The 14860-nt window shown below is 47.5% G+C and overlaps 1 protein-coding gene across 8 annotated transcripts in view; it reads right to left on the reverse strand.

Moving 5' to 3' along the window:
* ANKRD11 (ankyrin repeat domain containing 11) overlaps positions 1–14860 on the reverse strand; it is a 248442-nt gene that overhangs the window by 25931 nt on the left and 207651 nt on the right. For 6 of the 8 annotated variants that reach the window (XM_079800356.1, XM_079800354.1, XM_079800355.1 and 3 more), the window contains 3 exons: positions 3424–3594; positions 3011–3214; positions 1583–1725 (listed from right to left, as the gene is read on the reverse strand). In XM_079800356.1, coding sequence (XP_079656482.1) covers positions 1583–1725; positions 3011–3214; positions 3424–3594 — 518 coding nt within the window. Of the gene's footprint in view, positions 1–1582; positions 1739–3010; positions 3215–3423; positions 3595–4051; positions 4146–14860 lie in introns of those variants that run through there. The other 2 variants (XM_079800360.1, XM_079800361.1) reach the window with 2 other exon arrangements.

The following is a 14860-nucleotide window of genomic DNA, read 5'->3' on the forward strand; positions in this document are numbered from 1 at the left end:
ATCAGGGCAATCTCCTATTGCTGCTCTAACAAATCACCACCACCTTCGTCTTACAATTCTGGAGGTCAGAAGTCCAAAATTAGTCCCCCTGACCCCGCTGATGTGTGGTACTGGCTCTTTCCTTTCCATGCATATAGGGTTCCTGGCAGTGAGGGGAACTCTGGTTCCATGTCCATGTTGTCTACCAGCTAATGGCCATTCCAGCTGCTAGAGGCCACTGCATTCCTTTGCCAAGGCCCCTGACTCTAAGGCCAGCAGTGTAGCTCAGGTCTCCCTCAAGTCTTCCTCCTGCCTCTGCTTGCAACTCTGACACAGCCGGGAAAGGATCTCTGTTGTTGGGACCCTTGAAGGCCACTGGGCCAGCCTAGATAATCCACGATCATCTCCCATCTCATGGTCTTTCATTTTCTTCCATCTGCAGCCCCCTTACCATGTGAGGTCACATGTCACAGGTTCCAGGATCAGGATGGGGATATCTCTGGGGGCCATTATTCTGCCTCTCCCACCATGACTCCACACTCTTTGGCATTTTCCACAATAGAAAGTTTCAAAATGACAATTAAAAAAATACAGAGATTTCAAATGACGACTCCCTTCCTCTCTACTTCCTCACCTACCTGCTCACAGCCAGCTTCATTTCACCCACATCTGCCCACTCCTCCAGGTATTTTTAGCAAATCACAGACATTTCATTTACTTTTTCAGTATATTTCTTTAAAAGGTTTCTTTAAAATCAAGAAACTATAATGCTATTATCTTACCTAAAAAGTTAACTATAATTCCTAACATAAAATATATAATCAGTGTTCAGATTTCTCTATTTGTCTCAGAAATCCTTTAACTCAGAGTGCCCTCCCAATCTCTCTCCCTCCCCTGCAATGACTTGTCAAATTATGTTCATCACACTCTTGATGTACTGGTTCCCTGATATCTGCCAAAAGTGACCAGGCAGAGCTGTCATAAGGAGCATTTCTGATCTACTGGTGTCATCATCCTCACCATGCAGGGGCCTTGTCAAGATGGCTCAGGCAATGACTGTAACAAGACTTTATCTTTGTGACCGCCCTGCTTTCTGGTAGCACAAGATGCACCAGGCACATCATGTACTAGTATATCTCCTGCTTCAGACCTGAAGGCAGTCATTTCCCCCAAGGAAGCCTAGTCCTCTCAGGGGAAACCGTGCACTGGAGTACTCACTGTTGTTGGACTGGCTACACCCCTCAGCATCACATCAGTCAAGGCCTTCCCTAGTTTAGTAGGACCACAGAGACAAGGGCAGGGTCAGGAACAATCCCCAGGATACCCCCCTTCCTATCAGTATGACGGTCACCTACTAAAATCCAACTACACCTGCATGGCCAGAGCAGGGCCCTGTCACACATAATGCAAACAGTACTGATTGTTGGAACTGTGAGAAGCCATCCAAGTGCTGATCCAGGATGAGAAAGCTGGGCTGGTCAGAGAGGACAGCTCTGGTGAGGGATAAAGACGTAACTTCTCAGTTACCCAGCAAACATGAATGACAACGAGGACAGAGAGGCAGGAGCTACAGAACGGTGTGGAAGTCAGACAAGAGACCCACCTTGTAGTGCCCATTGTTGGCAGCATCATGCAGGGGCGTGTCGTCATCCAGGCCTTTGGTATTCACCTCTGCACCCGCAGCCAGCAGCTGCTTGGCAACATCGTAGTAGCCTCGGTTACATGCCTCGTGCAGTGCTGTCCAGCCTGGAAACAGACACTTAGGACATATGTTATTTAATCCTTAGGAACGTCATTCCTGTCTCAGAGCAGCACTCCAAGGAAGCTGATGACAAGAAAGAGCCCTGGAGGGCATTGCTCTGCACTGAAAGGCTAGAGGTCCAGGGAAACCCTGAGTGTGTTTTACTGTGGAGCCTCTTGTTTGCTCAGGGATATTTGGCTTGTTAATCCTACAGATTAACCACCTGCAGGGTTAATCTTGAACAATAAGAGTGGAGGACTGGTGAACACAGCATCATGAGGGGAGCCTCAGTCTGGCTCATCCATCAACACATGGGGAGAAAAACCTCCCATTTTGGAAACACACCCTCTATGGAGCACATAGATGAGGCCACATCGGGACAATTCCCCAGGCGGTAGCCTGGAGCCTCAATCTGCCACCAGGTAGAGTGGCCACACACATCAGTGTGCAAACAGGGCCCACTCCTTTGGACACAAATTCCAGTGCTGTGAAAAATCTTGATATAGGAAAATTGCTTCTTTTAAAAAAGGTGCTAAATTAGGTGTTGGTCAGATACTATCAACTAGGGCAATGGGAAAAATCTACAAGTATTCTGCATGAAGACTCCTTTGCTCATCTTATGTTCTCATTCCCCTTTAACAGCTCAAACCTGTTGATTATGCATCATGGCATAATGGAAATATTTTATGCAAAAAAGGGCAACACTGAAATGCAATTACGGGGCCCTCCCTCAGCCTGTCTCAGGTCAGGGAAGCACACCCATTTGTCATATTAAAAGCAGAGTCTCAGGGTGGCAATTCTTCCCTGGGAGATGGGAAGGTGTCCCTGGGATGACAGGCACAAAGGCATCCTCTGCTTGGGCAACATGACTTCTTCCTAAATATGCCAGAGGCACTCCTTGAGGAGCCAGGAAGAATGATTTCTCAGCATAGAATTGGGGTTTATATAACACAGTGGAGTAATATAGCTAAAAATTCCTCAATTCTCATACAAATAATGAAAAACAAATAGATTTTTAAATACTTTCCAAGAAACACTAATTCCCTCCATCTCAGAAATAACAACTTATACGTCTACCTCATGCACCTAGAACACACCCAAAGAACGACAGGGGCCCAGGGTCTGGCTCTTGCTCCTGCCATGCTGATCCCAAGTGCAAGGCTAATGCTGCCAGGATGATGACACTTGGCCAGAGAGCTCCGTATCTCTGGAGGCCAGCCTTACATCCTCCTGTGAACTTGCTGCAGGGTCCCCCTGCCCTGCCGTCTCCTGGGCGCTGTGAGTGCTCACCAGCAAAGTCCTTGACGTTGACATCCGCCCCTTCACTGATAAGCTCCTTAATACGCCGGGCGTCTCCCCGGATGGCAGCCCGATGCAGGCGGGTCTCCCCACGCTCGTTTCTCTTATTCACTTTATCTTTGGTTTTTGAGGCAGAGTTAGGCGTCCCCTTCTGACACACTGTCGATTGGGAGGGATGCTTTGGTGTTGTATCTACTGCAGGCCAAGGAAAGGAAAGGCGGAGCATTACTGGGGGTAAAGCCAGGGAGTCTGGGCCTGGGGGTATTCTCTGCTTTATAGAAATTTCCAGAACCTGGGCCGTCTTCACGAGAGAAAGAGGATGGCTTTGCATGGGTGCCCATCCCCAGGGAGAGAGCCTCTCCAGTCCCAGAAAGCACCTACCATCCATCACCCTGGGGGCTCACCTGGGCTGTTTGCAGACTCTTCAGCTGTCATCTGCATGAGGAGAGCCACCTGCTGGCGCTCAGAGAGGGGGTAGCCAGCTCGGATCCCAGATAGCCCCATGCCAAACAGCAGCCCGGCCTTCCGGGTGACAGGCTCCTTCTTAATCCTCTTCCGCTCAGGACCCTGCTTCTCTGTGAGGTGGTGGAGGAGAGGGGGGATATTTCATGCCATGGAGTCCTTGGAACCCAGAGCCTTACCTGGAATTTCAGAGCCCCTGCCTCCCACCTCACAGGGAAAGAGAAAGAATAGAGTTGGCAACACTCCTGCTGCCCATCATCACCTCTTCCAGCAGTAACTGTGAGACACAATTCCAACACCTTGTTATTAGCCAATGAAGCCTGCTAAGCTGAGGCCCCCGCCAACCATTTATTCGGCTCTAGGTGCCTCCCCAGACCACCCACCATGTGCGAGGCGGTGGGGACAGCTAATCACCAATGTCCTGGCTCACACAGGACAGGTCTCCATCTATTAAATACACATGTCTGTAATTCAAGTCCTCCTTCCCATCCCGCCTCCAAACAGTACAGACATAAAATGGCAAACATAGTTTAGAAATAAACAGATCAAGGCCGACTTGCAGTACTGTACCTTTCTTCTTGCTTCTAGGCACCTCCATTTCATGCCATGGCGCTTCGAGGAGCGAACCCGCCTTGAACCACGACATGGACTGAGCTGGAGGCATCTAAAGGCATCAACACAGAGCACTAACAAGACACGATGGAACAGCGCGGCCATCCCATCTCAGCCTCCTCATAAGCAAATCTTCCACCTACCTCACCCATTATAAAATGCCCTGTCAACATTCAACAGAAATGCATGTGCTGCTTCTTTTAAAAGAGGCAGGGGTTGAGGGAGAGAAAAGATACCCCCAACTCCAGGAGCCAAAAGCTCGCCTTCTTCCTTCACTTCACCCTCCTGTTGAGGGGAAATTTGGGGTCCATCAAGAGCCTCAGAACCCTCCCCCAAAGCCCATGCTTTTGGGGTGGAGACCCTATTCAGGGCCGAGATATTGCAGTGTGTTCTAGGTCATAGGGTGCAAGCTGCAGGCAGGAAAGGAGACGTGGGTCTCTGAAACTCTCCTCTGAGGGGTGTATCCCTTGCTTCCTACTTGGCATATCCAAGGAGCCCCTCTCTTCAGGTCCCTGGCTGGGACTTGACCCTAGAGAGGTGGTGACATATGTGAATCAAGGACTAAACAGATCACATTTCCACCTTGTCCATTCCTTCTCAAAACAATATTCCTTTTACTATTCACCACCTCAGGCCCCACAAACATGTCCATCATTTTTATTTCCTTAAGAAAAGATTTTCATAAACTGTTATTTCTTTTACAAGTATTTTAAATTGCCTTTTTAAAAACTAAAGTTGTGACTTGGTGAGAATGCTGATTTATGAGTTCAGGTGATAATTTGGGCACCGCAGTTCACCATCACCAGCAACAATTAATTTTCAACCAATCCACAAGCACAAATCTAAGGAAGTAAATTCCAGAAATAATGTTCTTTGTTGATGACCCTGGCTTATGCATCCCCAATTCTACCTACAACCTCCTTTCCAAGCAACAGAGCCTCATGATACATCCCAGAGGCAAGAGCCTTCAAGGAAGCCTCTGCACAGGATAATGAACTAGTTCTGGCACAGCCATTCTCACCCCACTTTTGAAGTGACTGAAAGTCATAGTATCCAAATCATTTGGTTTAAATGCTCTTACACAGCTGAGTGCTCCAATCTCTGCAGCCGCTCCATGCTCTGCCTGCCTTTTCTACATTTACCCAATTGCTCATTTGCTGCTTGCTTGCATGACACATTCCGATGATGAAGATGATAGAGTTTTCCATTGCCAAGGTACAAATAATAGAAACAAGATCAGTGGGAAGGCCGGAGGCACCTCCTCGGCAGTTACCCCCAAGCACAAACCAACCAGCACCCCTCCATGGACAGAAATGTGATGCCCCACCACTGAAGTGTTTCCAGCACAGGGTTCTGAATCCCACTGTAATTCCTTCACAGGAACGCAGGATAAAGACACATGCACTCTCGCCACACTCTATGAGCTGGACCCCACTTCTGCCCAATCTCCCAGAAAGCACTGCTTGGTCTCAAACAGTCAGCCTCTAGCCTCTCAGGGTCTCTTGCTCACTGTGCCCCTACTAAGCATACACAGTTTACGAGGCCACTGCCTCCCCCTCACCTAGAGCCATGAAGACAGCAAGCTCACTGGGAAGAGGATGAAAGCAAAACCTGAGAAAAGCACTGTGGAGAATTCCTGGCTGTGGGTGACATTTGCTAATTACTTCAGAGGTATAGCTTCTCTGCTGTGTGCAGACGTGGAGGGTGCTGGGTAGACACAGGGGAGGGCAGGGCAGTGCAGGGTCTGAGTGGTAAGTCTTCAGGGTAAATGTAACAGCAACGTTAAAATGAACCAAGGAGAAAGAAGGCAACAGAGCCACTGTCTTCAAGTGCCATTGCAGGCAGTAATCTCTTTAGGGGTCAAGAAGGTAGGAGGAGGCAGGAGAGGGACCTCCAGGAGCTCACCGCACACTTTCTGAGAGTGGCAGCTGAGAACTTGTGACCTTTTACCCAGACGGCTTTCTGCAGTAAATTTGTCCCTGGTTGCAAAGCAGGACCCAATGGCACCTTTGTTCAGGAAGGAACAAAGGTCAGAGGTGGAGTGTGGAGACAGCCCTGTGTGTTGGGCAGTTGCTGGCCCGGCCCCTCTACACACTCTACCAACCATCCCTCCCTCTGCCTCTGCTTCAGCAAAGGCAGGATTGTGTCTTCCCTCTCTCCCGTGGCCATGAGCTGTAAGCGCTTTCGATGATGCTGACAGAAGGGTGCAGACACTCCCCTGGGGATGAATTCACACCCTCATAGGTGCCTTGGGCTGCCCCACAAGAGCCTTGGGTGTAATATCATTTTCTACAAGCACTCAAAGCTACCAGTATCTTGAGGGGTCTGAGTCGGGCCAGGCTTGAGTCTTGGGGTGGAAGGAGAGCCTGCAGAAGCCCTGCCTACAGAGGAAGCCTCTCCATTCTGGCCCAGCCTCAGTGAGGCCATGAAGCTGAGGCCCACCATGCACACAGGGTGTTGTTGAATGCTACAGAAGTGACCCCGCTGCTCTCCTTCCAGACACCTCCCAGCCTAGCCTTGGCCCACTATGTCCTGTTGGCAAGGGCCAACCTCTCAAAGGTGGGAGGCTATAAAATCTGCCTCTACTCCAGGTGGGCAATGTGCCCCGCCAATCAGCACCCCCACTGGCCAGTGCAATGCTGGGTTCAGGGCGAGAGGAGTAACACCTGGGACAAATGGCAACTCCTTTGGCATTCTGCTAATTTTTTGTTTGTAATATCCAACCAGAAACAAAGTAGAACTTATATGAATTCCAAATGGCATTTGCCAAGTTCCAGAGTGGAAAACTGATAGTTCCATGTGACAGCTGAGCAGCACATAGAGGTCGAGGGTATGGCTCTAACAAGCCAGTCTATGAAACATCCCCCACGCTTAGATTGGGAGTGGGAGGGGGCAGGGTTGCAGAGCAAGGCGTGTGGTCTGCAGCTTCCATATGCTTTAAGAGCTCCAAGGGCTTTGCAGGTGATATACAGAGGCAGAATTCCAGGGAAGGCAGAGTGGTGAAAAGCATGGGTGGGAAACAGCTGGGCCTATAATCCCAACAGCTGGAGCAGGGCCATCTTCCTACGAGATTCTTACTTCCTGTTCGCTCAAGTCTGTCTGCTGTCTTTCTCATTCCTACTTTGTTCCTGGTATTCCAGTGTCATCTGTGGCACTCCTCTTAAGCTGATGGATGAAAGATGGTTTCACATGAGCCTGGCCAGTCCCCCTACATCATCTTTAGGAAAACATGGTGATGTGATAGCACCCTGTATCTCTACAGTGCCTATAATCTTGTGCATGTTCACCTCTGGTCTCTGAAGTCGGTGCACATTTTATCAGGCCTTCTTGGTATATGGCCACCCAGCTGACAAGAATCCCTCCCCTCCCCAGGCCATCACTGGGCTTCCTACGAAAGCCCTTTCTCCTCCTCAACCCATCCGTTCTAGAACACACTCTTTCTGCATTCTTTATTGCAGCTGTCTGACTAGAATGGGGCCTTTTCCCAGGGGAGTAGGACTGCCAAGGGCAGGTGTTTCTGAGGGACCTCTGTGTGCAGGAGTTAGCGTTCAGAGTCCACTTCCTGCAACTGAGTCTCACTCCCCAATAGAACTCAGATGCATCCACAGGAGAAAAGATTTGTCTGAGTTAGAGTGAATTCTGGCAGCAAGGACAGAGTGAGCATCTAGGGCAGGGGTGGGGAACCTTTTTTTCTGCTGTCCTTGGATATTTATAACATCATTCGTGGGCCATACAAAAACTTATCAGCTTAAAAATTAGCCTGCTATATTTGGTCAAACATTTAATTAACTCACCCCTAATGCACTGGCAGGGCCAGACCAAATGATTTTGCAGGCCTTATACAGCTCACGGGCCAGATGTTCCCCACCCATTAGAACCAGTCCAGTTCTGTGGAGTGGTGTCAGTTTCTGGCTTCCACAAAATTACTGAGAGGTTGACTTGCTTTCTGTAGGCAACGTTTCCTCTCCTTGGCCATTTTTAACATTTTTTTCTTATTGTTCTGTAATTTCATCACAAAATTCATGTGTAATCTTTCCCCTGCTCATAATGCACTATCCTTCCTGAACTAAGGACTCCTGTTTTCACAGACATGAGAAGTTCTCTGTCTTCTCTGAGCACCAGTGCCCCCACTTCTCTCCTTGGTTAGATGCTAACATCATGCCTTAGTCCTTTTCCACGCACACATCTCATAATGTCTTTCATGTTTCCTATCTCTTTTTTTTTCTATACCTCAGTCTAGGCAATTTCTTTAGTTAAAACTCCAAATTCACTAATTCTTTTTATTTCCAAACGAAAAACACAATTTTATTTCAAGTATGAAATATTCAAGTAGTTTCAGAGCAAGAAAAAAAATTCCGTATGTCAGTAGATTGTAGAACACAGGCCACTGGAGATATTTTTGTTGTTCTGTTATTATCACAGAGCAATTGGAAAACTGGATCCCTCTGGGAATTCTGGGCTTTTTAACAGTTCGACTGAAGGTGCATCACTTGATATAGAGCAATTACTCTGGTGTTTGTAACTGACAAAGACTCTTTTGACCACAGGACATCAATTAGAAGAGTTTAAAGGGAAGCACCTAACCAAGAGGAAATTTCCTGAATGCAAGGTCTGGGATTGGCAGGGAGGGAAGATCAAGACTGAGCAATACCAACTGTGGCCAAGGAAAGGACCCCTTCTGATAATAATTCTTTCTTATGTTATACCTAATAACCTGCCTATTGCATTTTTAATTTAAGTGATAATTTCCATATGTTCCATTATATATATATTTTAAAATCTACATGATCTTTTTTGACAGTATCTTGTTCCTTGATCATGTTTCCAATTTTCTTTTATTACATTCTCTAATCATCTAAAGGTGTGAAGTCCCTGGGGCTGAACCTCTCTACCAGGATGGGTTTCTTCATCATTGCTAGGTCTGATCAAATAATTGAATCAATGCCCCCTCCCCTGGGAACTGACCTTTAGGCCACTTCACAATGAACATTCCACTTGCTTAGACCACATATATCATTTGCTAAGACCATTATCTCTCCCCTCCAGACTTCCCAGAATCCGGACCTGTACAGAGAATTCTACACCCAGAAAAAGCCCACCAAAAGTCCTTTAAAAACCGCTGACTCACTGGGGTGCTGGAACCATCCAGGCTCAGCCACCTGGTGTGCGGATGACTGAATAAATTTGTAATCCCTCACCCTTCTGGCTTGTGCATTCCTCCTTCAGCGACCCTAACAGTTGGTGCCAAAACCCGGGAGGGTTCCACGGGGATGGGGAGCCATCGCCCTGGCTTTGGTCACCCCGAGTTTGCTACTCCGAGAGCAGTAGGCAGCAGCAGCTTGACCTGGGCTTAACTCTGAATCCTACTCGGGTAACATGACTGGGTTTCCCTCCCATATGGACCCTCCCGACCAGGAATCTCCCTCCATTGCTGACTCTCCATCCCACACCGGCCAAGGTAAGTGACGTTCCACATTTCCCCTCGCCCTGGGTCTTCTGCCCACTCACTCTCACTGACTTCTTGAAAGTCTCTTGTCTCAAAAGTCCTAGTGCTAAGCCAGAAGACTCCTCAGCCATTTGGCTTTGGGACCTTGTGGATTGGGGACGCCCAGTCCAGAGAGTCACCTCTCATTTCTCACGGTGACTTGTTTAGCAGAAGGGACACCTGCCCTAAACAGTCACCTTTGGATTTGTGGTCTGTCACTCACCCTTCCTCTCTCATGGGCCACGCCACACTCCCTCTGTACACTTTCGGGGGCAGATCATGCCCAATCACCTCACTTTACTTTGTAACACTGTTTGGCCACAACATAAACTAGATAATAGGTCTCAATGGCCTGAAAACAGCACTTTCAATTTTAACACACTGAGCAATTTAGATAATTGCTGTCACTGCAATGGAAAATGGTCAGTTTCTCTACGTCCAGGCCTTTTTCATCCTTCAGTCCCAATCTTCTCTCTCAGTCCTGCTCTACCCATCAGATCTTTCTCCTTCACACAAAACATCATACCCCTAACACTTCTGATTCTGAATCTACTTTTGACCCAGTAGACCACCAACCTCCACCCCCTTACATATCCCCTCCCTCACCTGCAGTAGATTCCCAAAACCCAGACCTTCCTAACCAGCAACCACCTTCTCCCCCAGTCCCCGAGAAACCAAATCCTGAGAACAAGAGCTCCGAAACAGCCTTTTCCCACCTAACACTCGTTCTCAGGCTACCCAAAGACTATATTCCTCAACAGCCTCTTCTATTCCCATGCCAATTCCACCCTTGTGGGAGGTAGCAGGAACAAAGGGCATAGTCTGAGTCCATGTCCCATTCTCTATGTCTGACCTTGCACAGATTGAGAGGCATCTCATATCTTTTCCCACCGACCTGATCACCTTTACTAAGGAATTTGACAAATGTAAATGAAATCACTCAAGGCCCTGACGAAAACCCAGCTCTCCTCCTCTCCTGCCTCACAGAGGCCTTACGGAAATTGACCACCTTAGACCCCACCTCCCCAGTGGGAACCTTTCTTCTGAACACCCATTTTATATCCCAATCAGCCCCTGACACACACCATAAACTTCAAAAAATAGACAGAGGTTCACAAACCCCTCAAAAAGACCTCATTAACCTGGCCTTTAAGGTCTTTAATAATAGAGAGGAGGAGACCCAAATCCAAAAACAAAGGCGAGATCAGGCTAAGGCTGAGGCCCAGAAGGAGGCCTTCTAGCTCCTAGTCACCACTCTCATGAACCCCTACCAAGGATAAGTCAGGGGCTAAGCCTCCTCCAGATCCATGCTTCAAATGCAACAAGGAAGGTCACTCAAACAACCAAGTCCTGCTCAAACTCGAGACTCCCGCCTGGGCCCTGCCCAAGGTGCGGAAGGGAAGGGCACTGGAAATTAGATTGTAGTCTGCCCCCTCCAGGTTGGACCTCAGCCAGTCCAGCAAGGCCACCCTCTGGTTTGGAGCTCCCAGACCTCCTGGGACTGGCCACTACCGAAGAAGCTGCCCAGGCCCTGATAGGGCCCCACAGACTTACATCACCAGGGCAGAGCCTCGAGTAATGACTGTGGTGGCAGGTAAGCAGATCTCCCTTTTAATTGACACTGGGGCCACTTATTCTGCCCTCTCCGAATTCGCTGGGACCCTTGTCCACTCCTCAGTCTCTATTATGGGGGTTGATGGATTAGTCTCACAGCCATTAGCTACTTCACCTCTACACTGCATCTTACTAAATACTCCCATTCACTCTTTTCTCATTCTACCTCGGTGCCCAGCCAGGGCTACCATGCATCCCCTCATAAAGCCCGTTGTCCCAAACCACAGTCACCTACCTCAGTTTCACTCTCACCCCATAAGGCCGAGCCATTCCTTGGACTATAAACACCTTATCTCCTCCATAACTATTCCCTCCTCTAAATAAGAAATGGTCTCCTTTCTTGGGCTCGCTGGATACTTTCACCTCTGGGTTCCCAAATTTAGTCTTCTCCCACTGAGCAAAGGGACCACTCACTGAGCCTTTAGATCCCAAGGCCAGCATTCTCACCCCTTTAATGCTCTGAAAACTGCTCTGACTCAGTGCCTTCTCACCCACACCCACCCCACCTTTCCCTAAGAACAACTTTTACTGCACATGCTTACTTAACAGTATGGCTACTATCAGAAGCTGAACTCATTATCTCCCAAACCGTAGCATGCTATCTCTAAGGGAAAATGTGGCGATTTTGAATCCAAGAGGCTAGAGGCCTGGGAACAGGCTGCTGGACCTGCTCCCTCCCCCGCTCCATCCCCACCCTCACCCCTGTCCTTTTCTCCAGCCTCATAGGCCTTCACATAACTTTCTGAAGTCTTTGGTGACTTAAAGGCTTTGGAGCATTGCTGGGTTAAATGATAAACATTTTAAAATAGCATAAAATACTGAAACATTGATTGCTAGACACATTTTAATTCGCCTGCTTAGTTTTTATTACAGAAAGTCTCTTGTACTTTGTTGAATGCATATTTTCTTGAAAGTAAGAATCTACTTAAAGTGTGTTGATAAATGTCAATCTAAGAAATGCTGGTTGTTTACTTTTAGGGTAAAGCTGGTTATTTTTGAATGGGTAGAAATGCTTGTGAAAGTTCTAGAAAAAGTTTGTCCACTGAGGCAGGGCCTGATGATCACCCCTGACGTCCAAAGGGACCCCTTCTCTCCTAGTAAGCTAAAGCAACCCCTCCCAGGCTCTCTCCTGTTGCTTAAGTCCTTATATCTGAGCCTACACTTTCTTTATTTCTACGGTTCATTCCCAGTCCTTGGCACTATCACTGAAAGTCTCACAGGCCTTCCTGCTTGGTGTTTAGGAACCTCTCTCCCCTTTCCTAGCCTTCTTAAAAGTCATACACTACAAAGGACACCAAGTAGGGAATGATCCTGTAATACAGCGAAATAACAAAGCAGACCAGGAGGCCAAAGCAGCAGCTCAGAGGAAGCCTCCATCTCCCCAGCTCTTAGCTATACCCCATATAACACCCTAATACACCCCAGGGAACTTCAGTCCTTATTAGCTCTTGGGGCCACTCAGGAAGATCCATGGTTAATATTTCAGGGAAAATATATCCTTCCCCAGGGACAGGCCCCCGATACCTTACAGACTATTCATAATTCCCTACATATGGGATATATTTACAACTCCTAAAACCCCTCATCACATGTCCTAGCCTAGCCTTCCTACTGCAAGATGTCACCAAAACCTGTTCTACTTGTTACTCCCCAATGACTGATTAGACCTCCTCCTTTCCCTGCTCATCAGTCTAGGGGCCAAATCCCTGGACAAGACTGGCAGATTGACTTCACTCACATGCCCCCTATTAAAAACACACAAATATCTTTTAACCCCCATAGATACTGTCTCAGGGTGGGTAGAAGCCATTCCCCACTACGTCTGACCCACCTCATTACAATCAGAAAATGGACCAAATGGACCTGCTTTCAGATCTCAAAAACCTCACCAGGTCCCCTCCACTCTGAGCATCCAGTGGAACTTTCATCCCCCTACAAGCCCCAATCTTCAGGCAACATAGAAAAGGCAAATTCTTAATTAAGTCTCACTTAACTAAATTAACTCTCGAAACTAAAGAGCCTTAAACTACTCTCCAACCTCTAGCCTTTATGCACATCGGGGCAATCTCTCCCCACACCCTCCTTTCTTAGTCCCTTTGAGCTCATGTATGGAAGACTCTTCTTATTAGGAAACTTCCTTGCACAGAGGCCCCTCTCAGAGACTATGTCCCCATTTTACATCTCACCTGACAATTACTGAAGAACATGCTGATCAGATCTTCCCTCAGCCTTTGCAGGAGACATCCCCCCTACTCCTCCTAAAGGAAATCTATCAATAATTTACAGCCCTGATGGCAAGGCCCTGATCAGGTACTCTTAACTGCCCCAATGCAGCTAAACTATCAGGGCATACCCCATGGTTCCACCTTTCCAGATGAAAACCCATCCCCCGAACACCTCCATCAGATGAACTGAAGTCCCCTAAGTATTACAGCCACCAGATTGGGCCCCCCAGACTCCACCTTACCCACATCCCAGAAGAAGAGAACGAATGAGTGATCACTCCTGCAGGTGCTCCCTATGTACCCTGACCTCCCTGAAAGCCCACCTCCTCTCCCAATACAAATCCTACAGGTCCTAGCTACTGCCCCCTCTCCCTTTTCATCAGGATTCTCACCTTTCCATGGGACTGCCTTCTACAAAAGGATTTCTATTACCCATGGGACAAGATTTCCTTCTTTCTAGATCCTAAACATACCCTTCCCCCCCCTTAGGACAATCCCGACCCTGGAAGTGTGAATTAACCCTTTGCACTCGCTTGCTTTTTTCTCGATTCCTTTATTCTACTCGGGATTTAATTTTTTAAATACCCCAGATTTTACAAAGCGCGGCAGTAGAATAAAAAACTGGAGTTTCTTTTCATACAAACTTATTTATTTGGATTTTTTTATATTTCAAATTATTGATACATTCAATAACCGTCACACTCGACATCCAAGTGCAAAAGGTTAACTCTCCTTCTCATCCTATTCCAGCCTTCCTCTCCTACACCCATAAGAAACTTTCTCATCTCCACTCATCTTGAACGAACACTTAACCTTATCCATTCCCTCCTTAGCCGGGAATTGCTGGCTCTGCCTTTCCCTCTTCTTTTCAGTGTATACCACCATCTCTATACCAATCAAGAGATGGAATCAGGCAAAAATCACTTTAGCTGATAAAAAGGAAAAGAAAACTATATTTCTCAAAAAGGCAGACCACCCTTCCAGGTAATTATCCCACAGCCCAGGCAAATCAAGCCTCCCTTCTTTTCTATTCTTATATTCTGTCTCTTACCAAGGCTGCTCCTTCCTCCCTCCCGGTCACAGGTCCTATTACTCCACACACCCCACTAACTGCCCAAGCCCCTTTATGCTTTACAAAGTCACAAGGCAATATAACAATAGGCCATCTCCCACCATCAGCTTGGAACACCACAGTTAACCTAGAACTACCAAATGGCCATTGGTCCCAATGAGTTGACTACCAGATCTCCCCAGAAGCCAATGGTTATTTCCTACAGCCAGTCTGTTTTACTTCTTATATCCAACTACCCAGGCCCCTAGGTTGGGTAGGGTATTATCTTAACATTTAGGCTGCAGTTGCTGCAGTTGTGACTGGCTTCTCCTTTCAATTTCCTGATTTATATCAACTTCTTTCTTTCTTTTAGAAATTACTATCATTCATCA

The sequence above is a fragment of the Cnephaeus nilssonii genome, assembly GCF_951640355.1.
Source record: "Cnephaeus nilssonii genome assembly, chromosome: 20".
Taxonomy (NCBI): Eukaryota; Metazoa; Chordata; class Mammalia; order Chiroptera; family Vespertilionidae; genus Cnephaeus; species Cnephaeus nilssonii.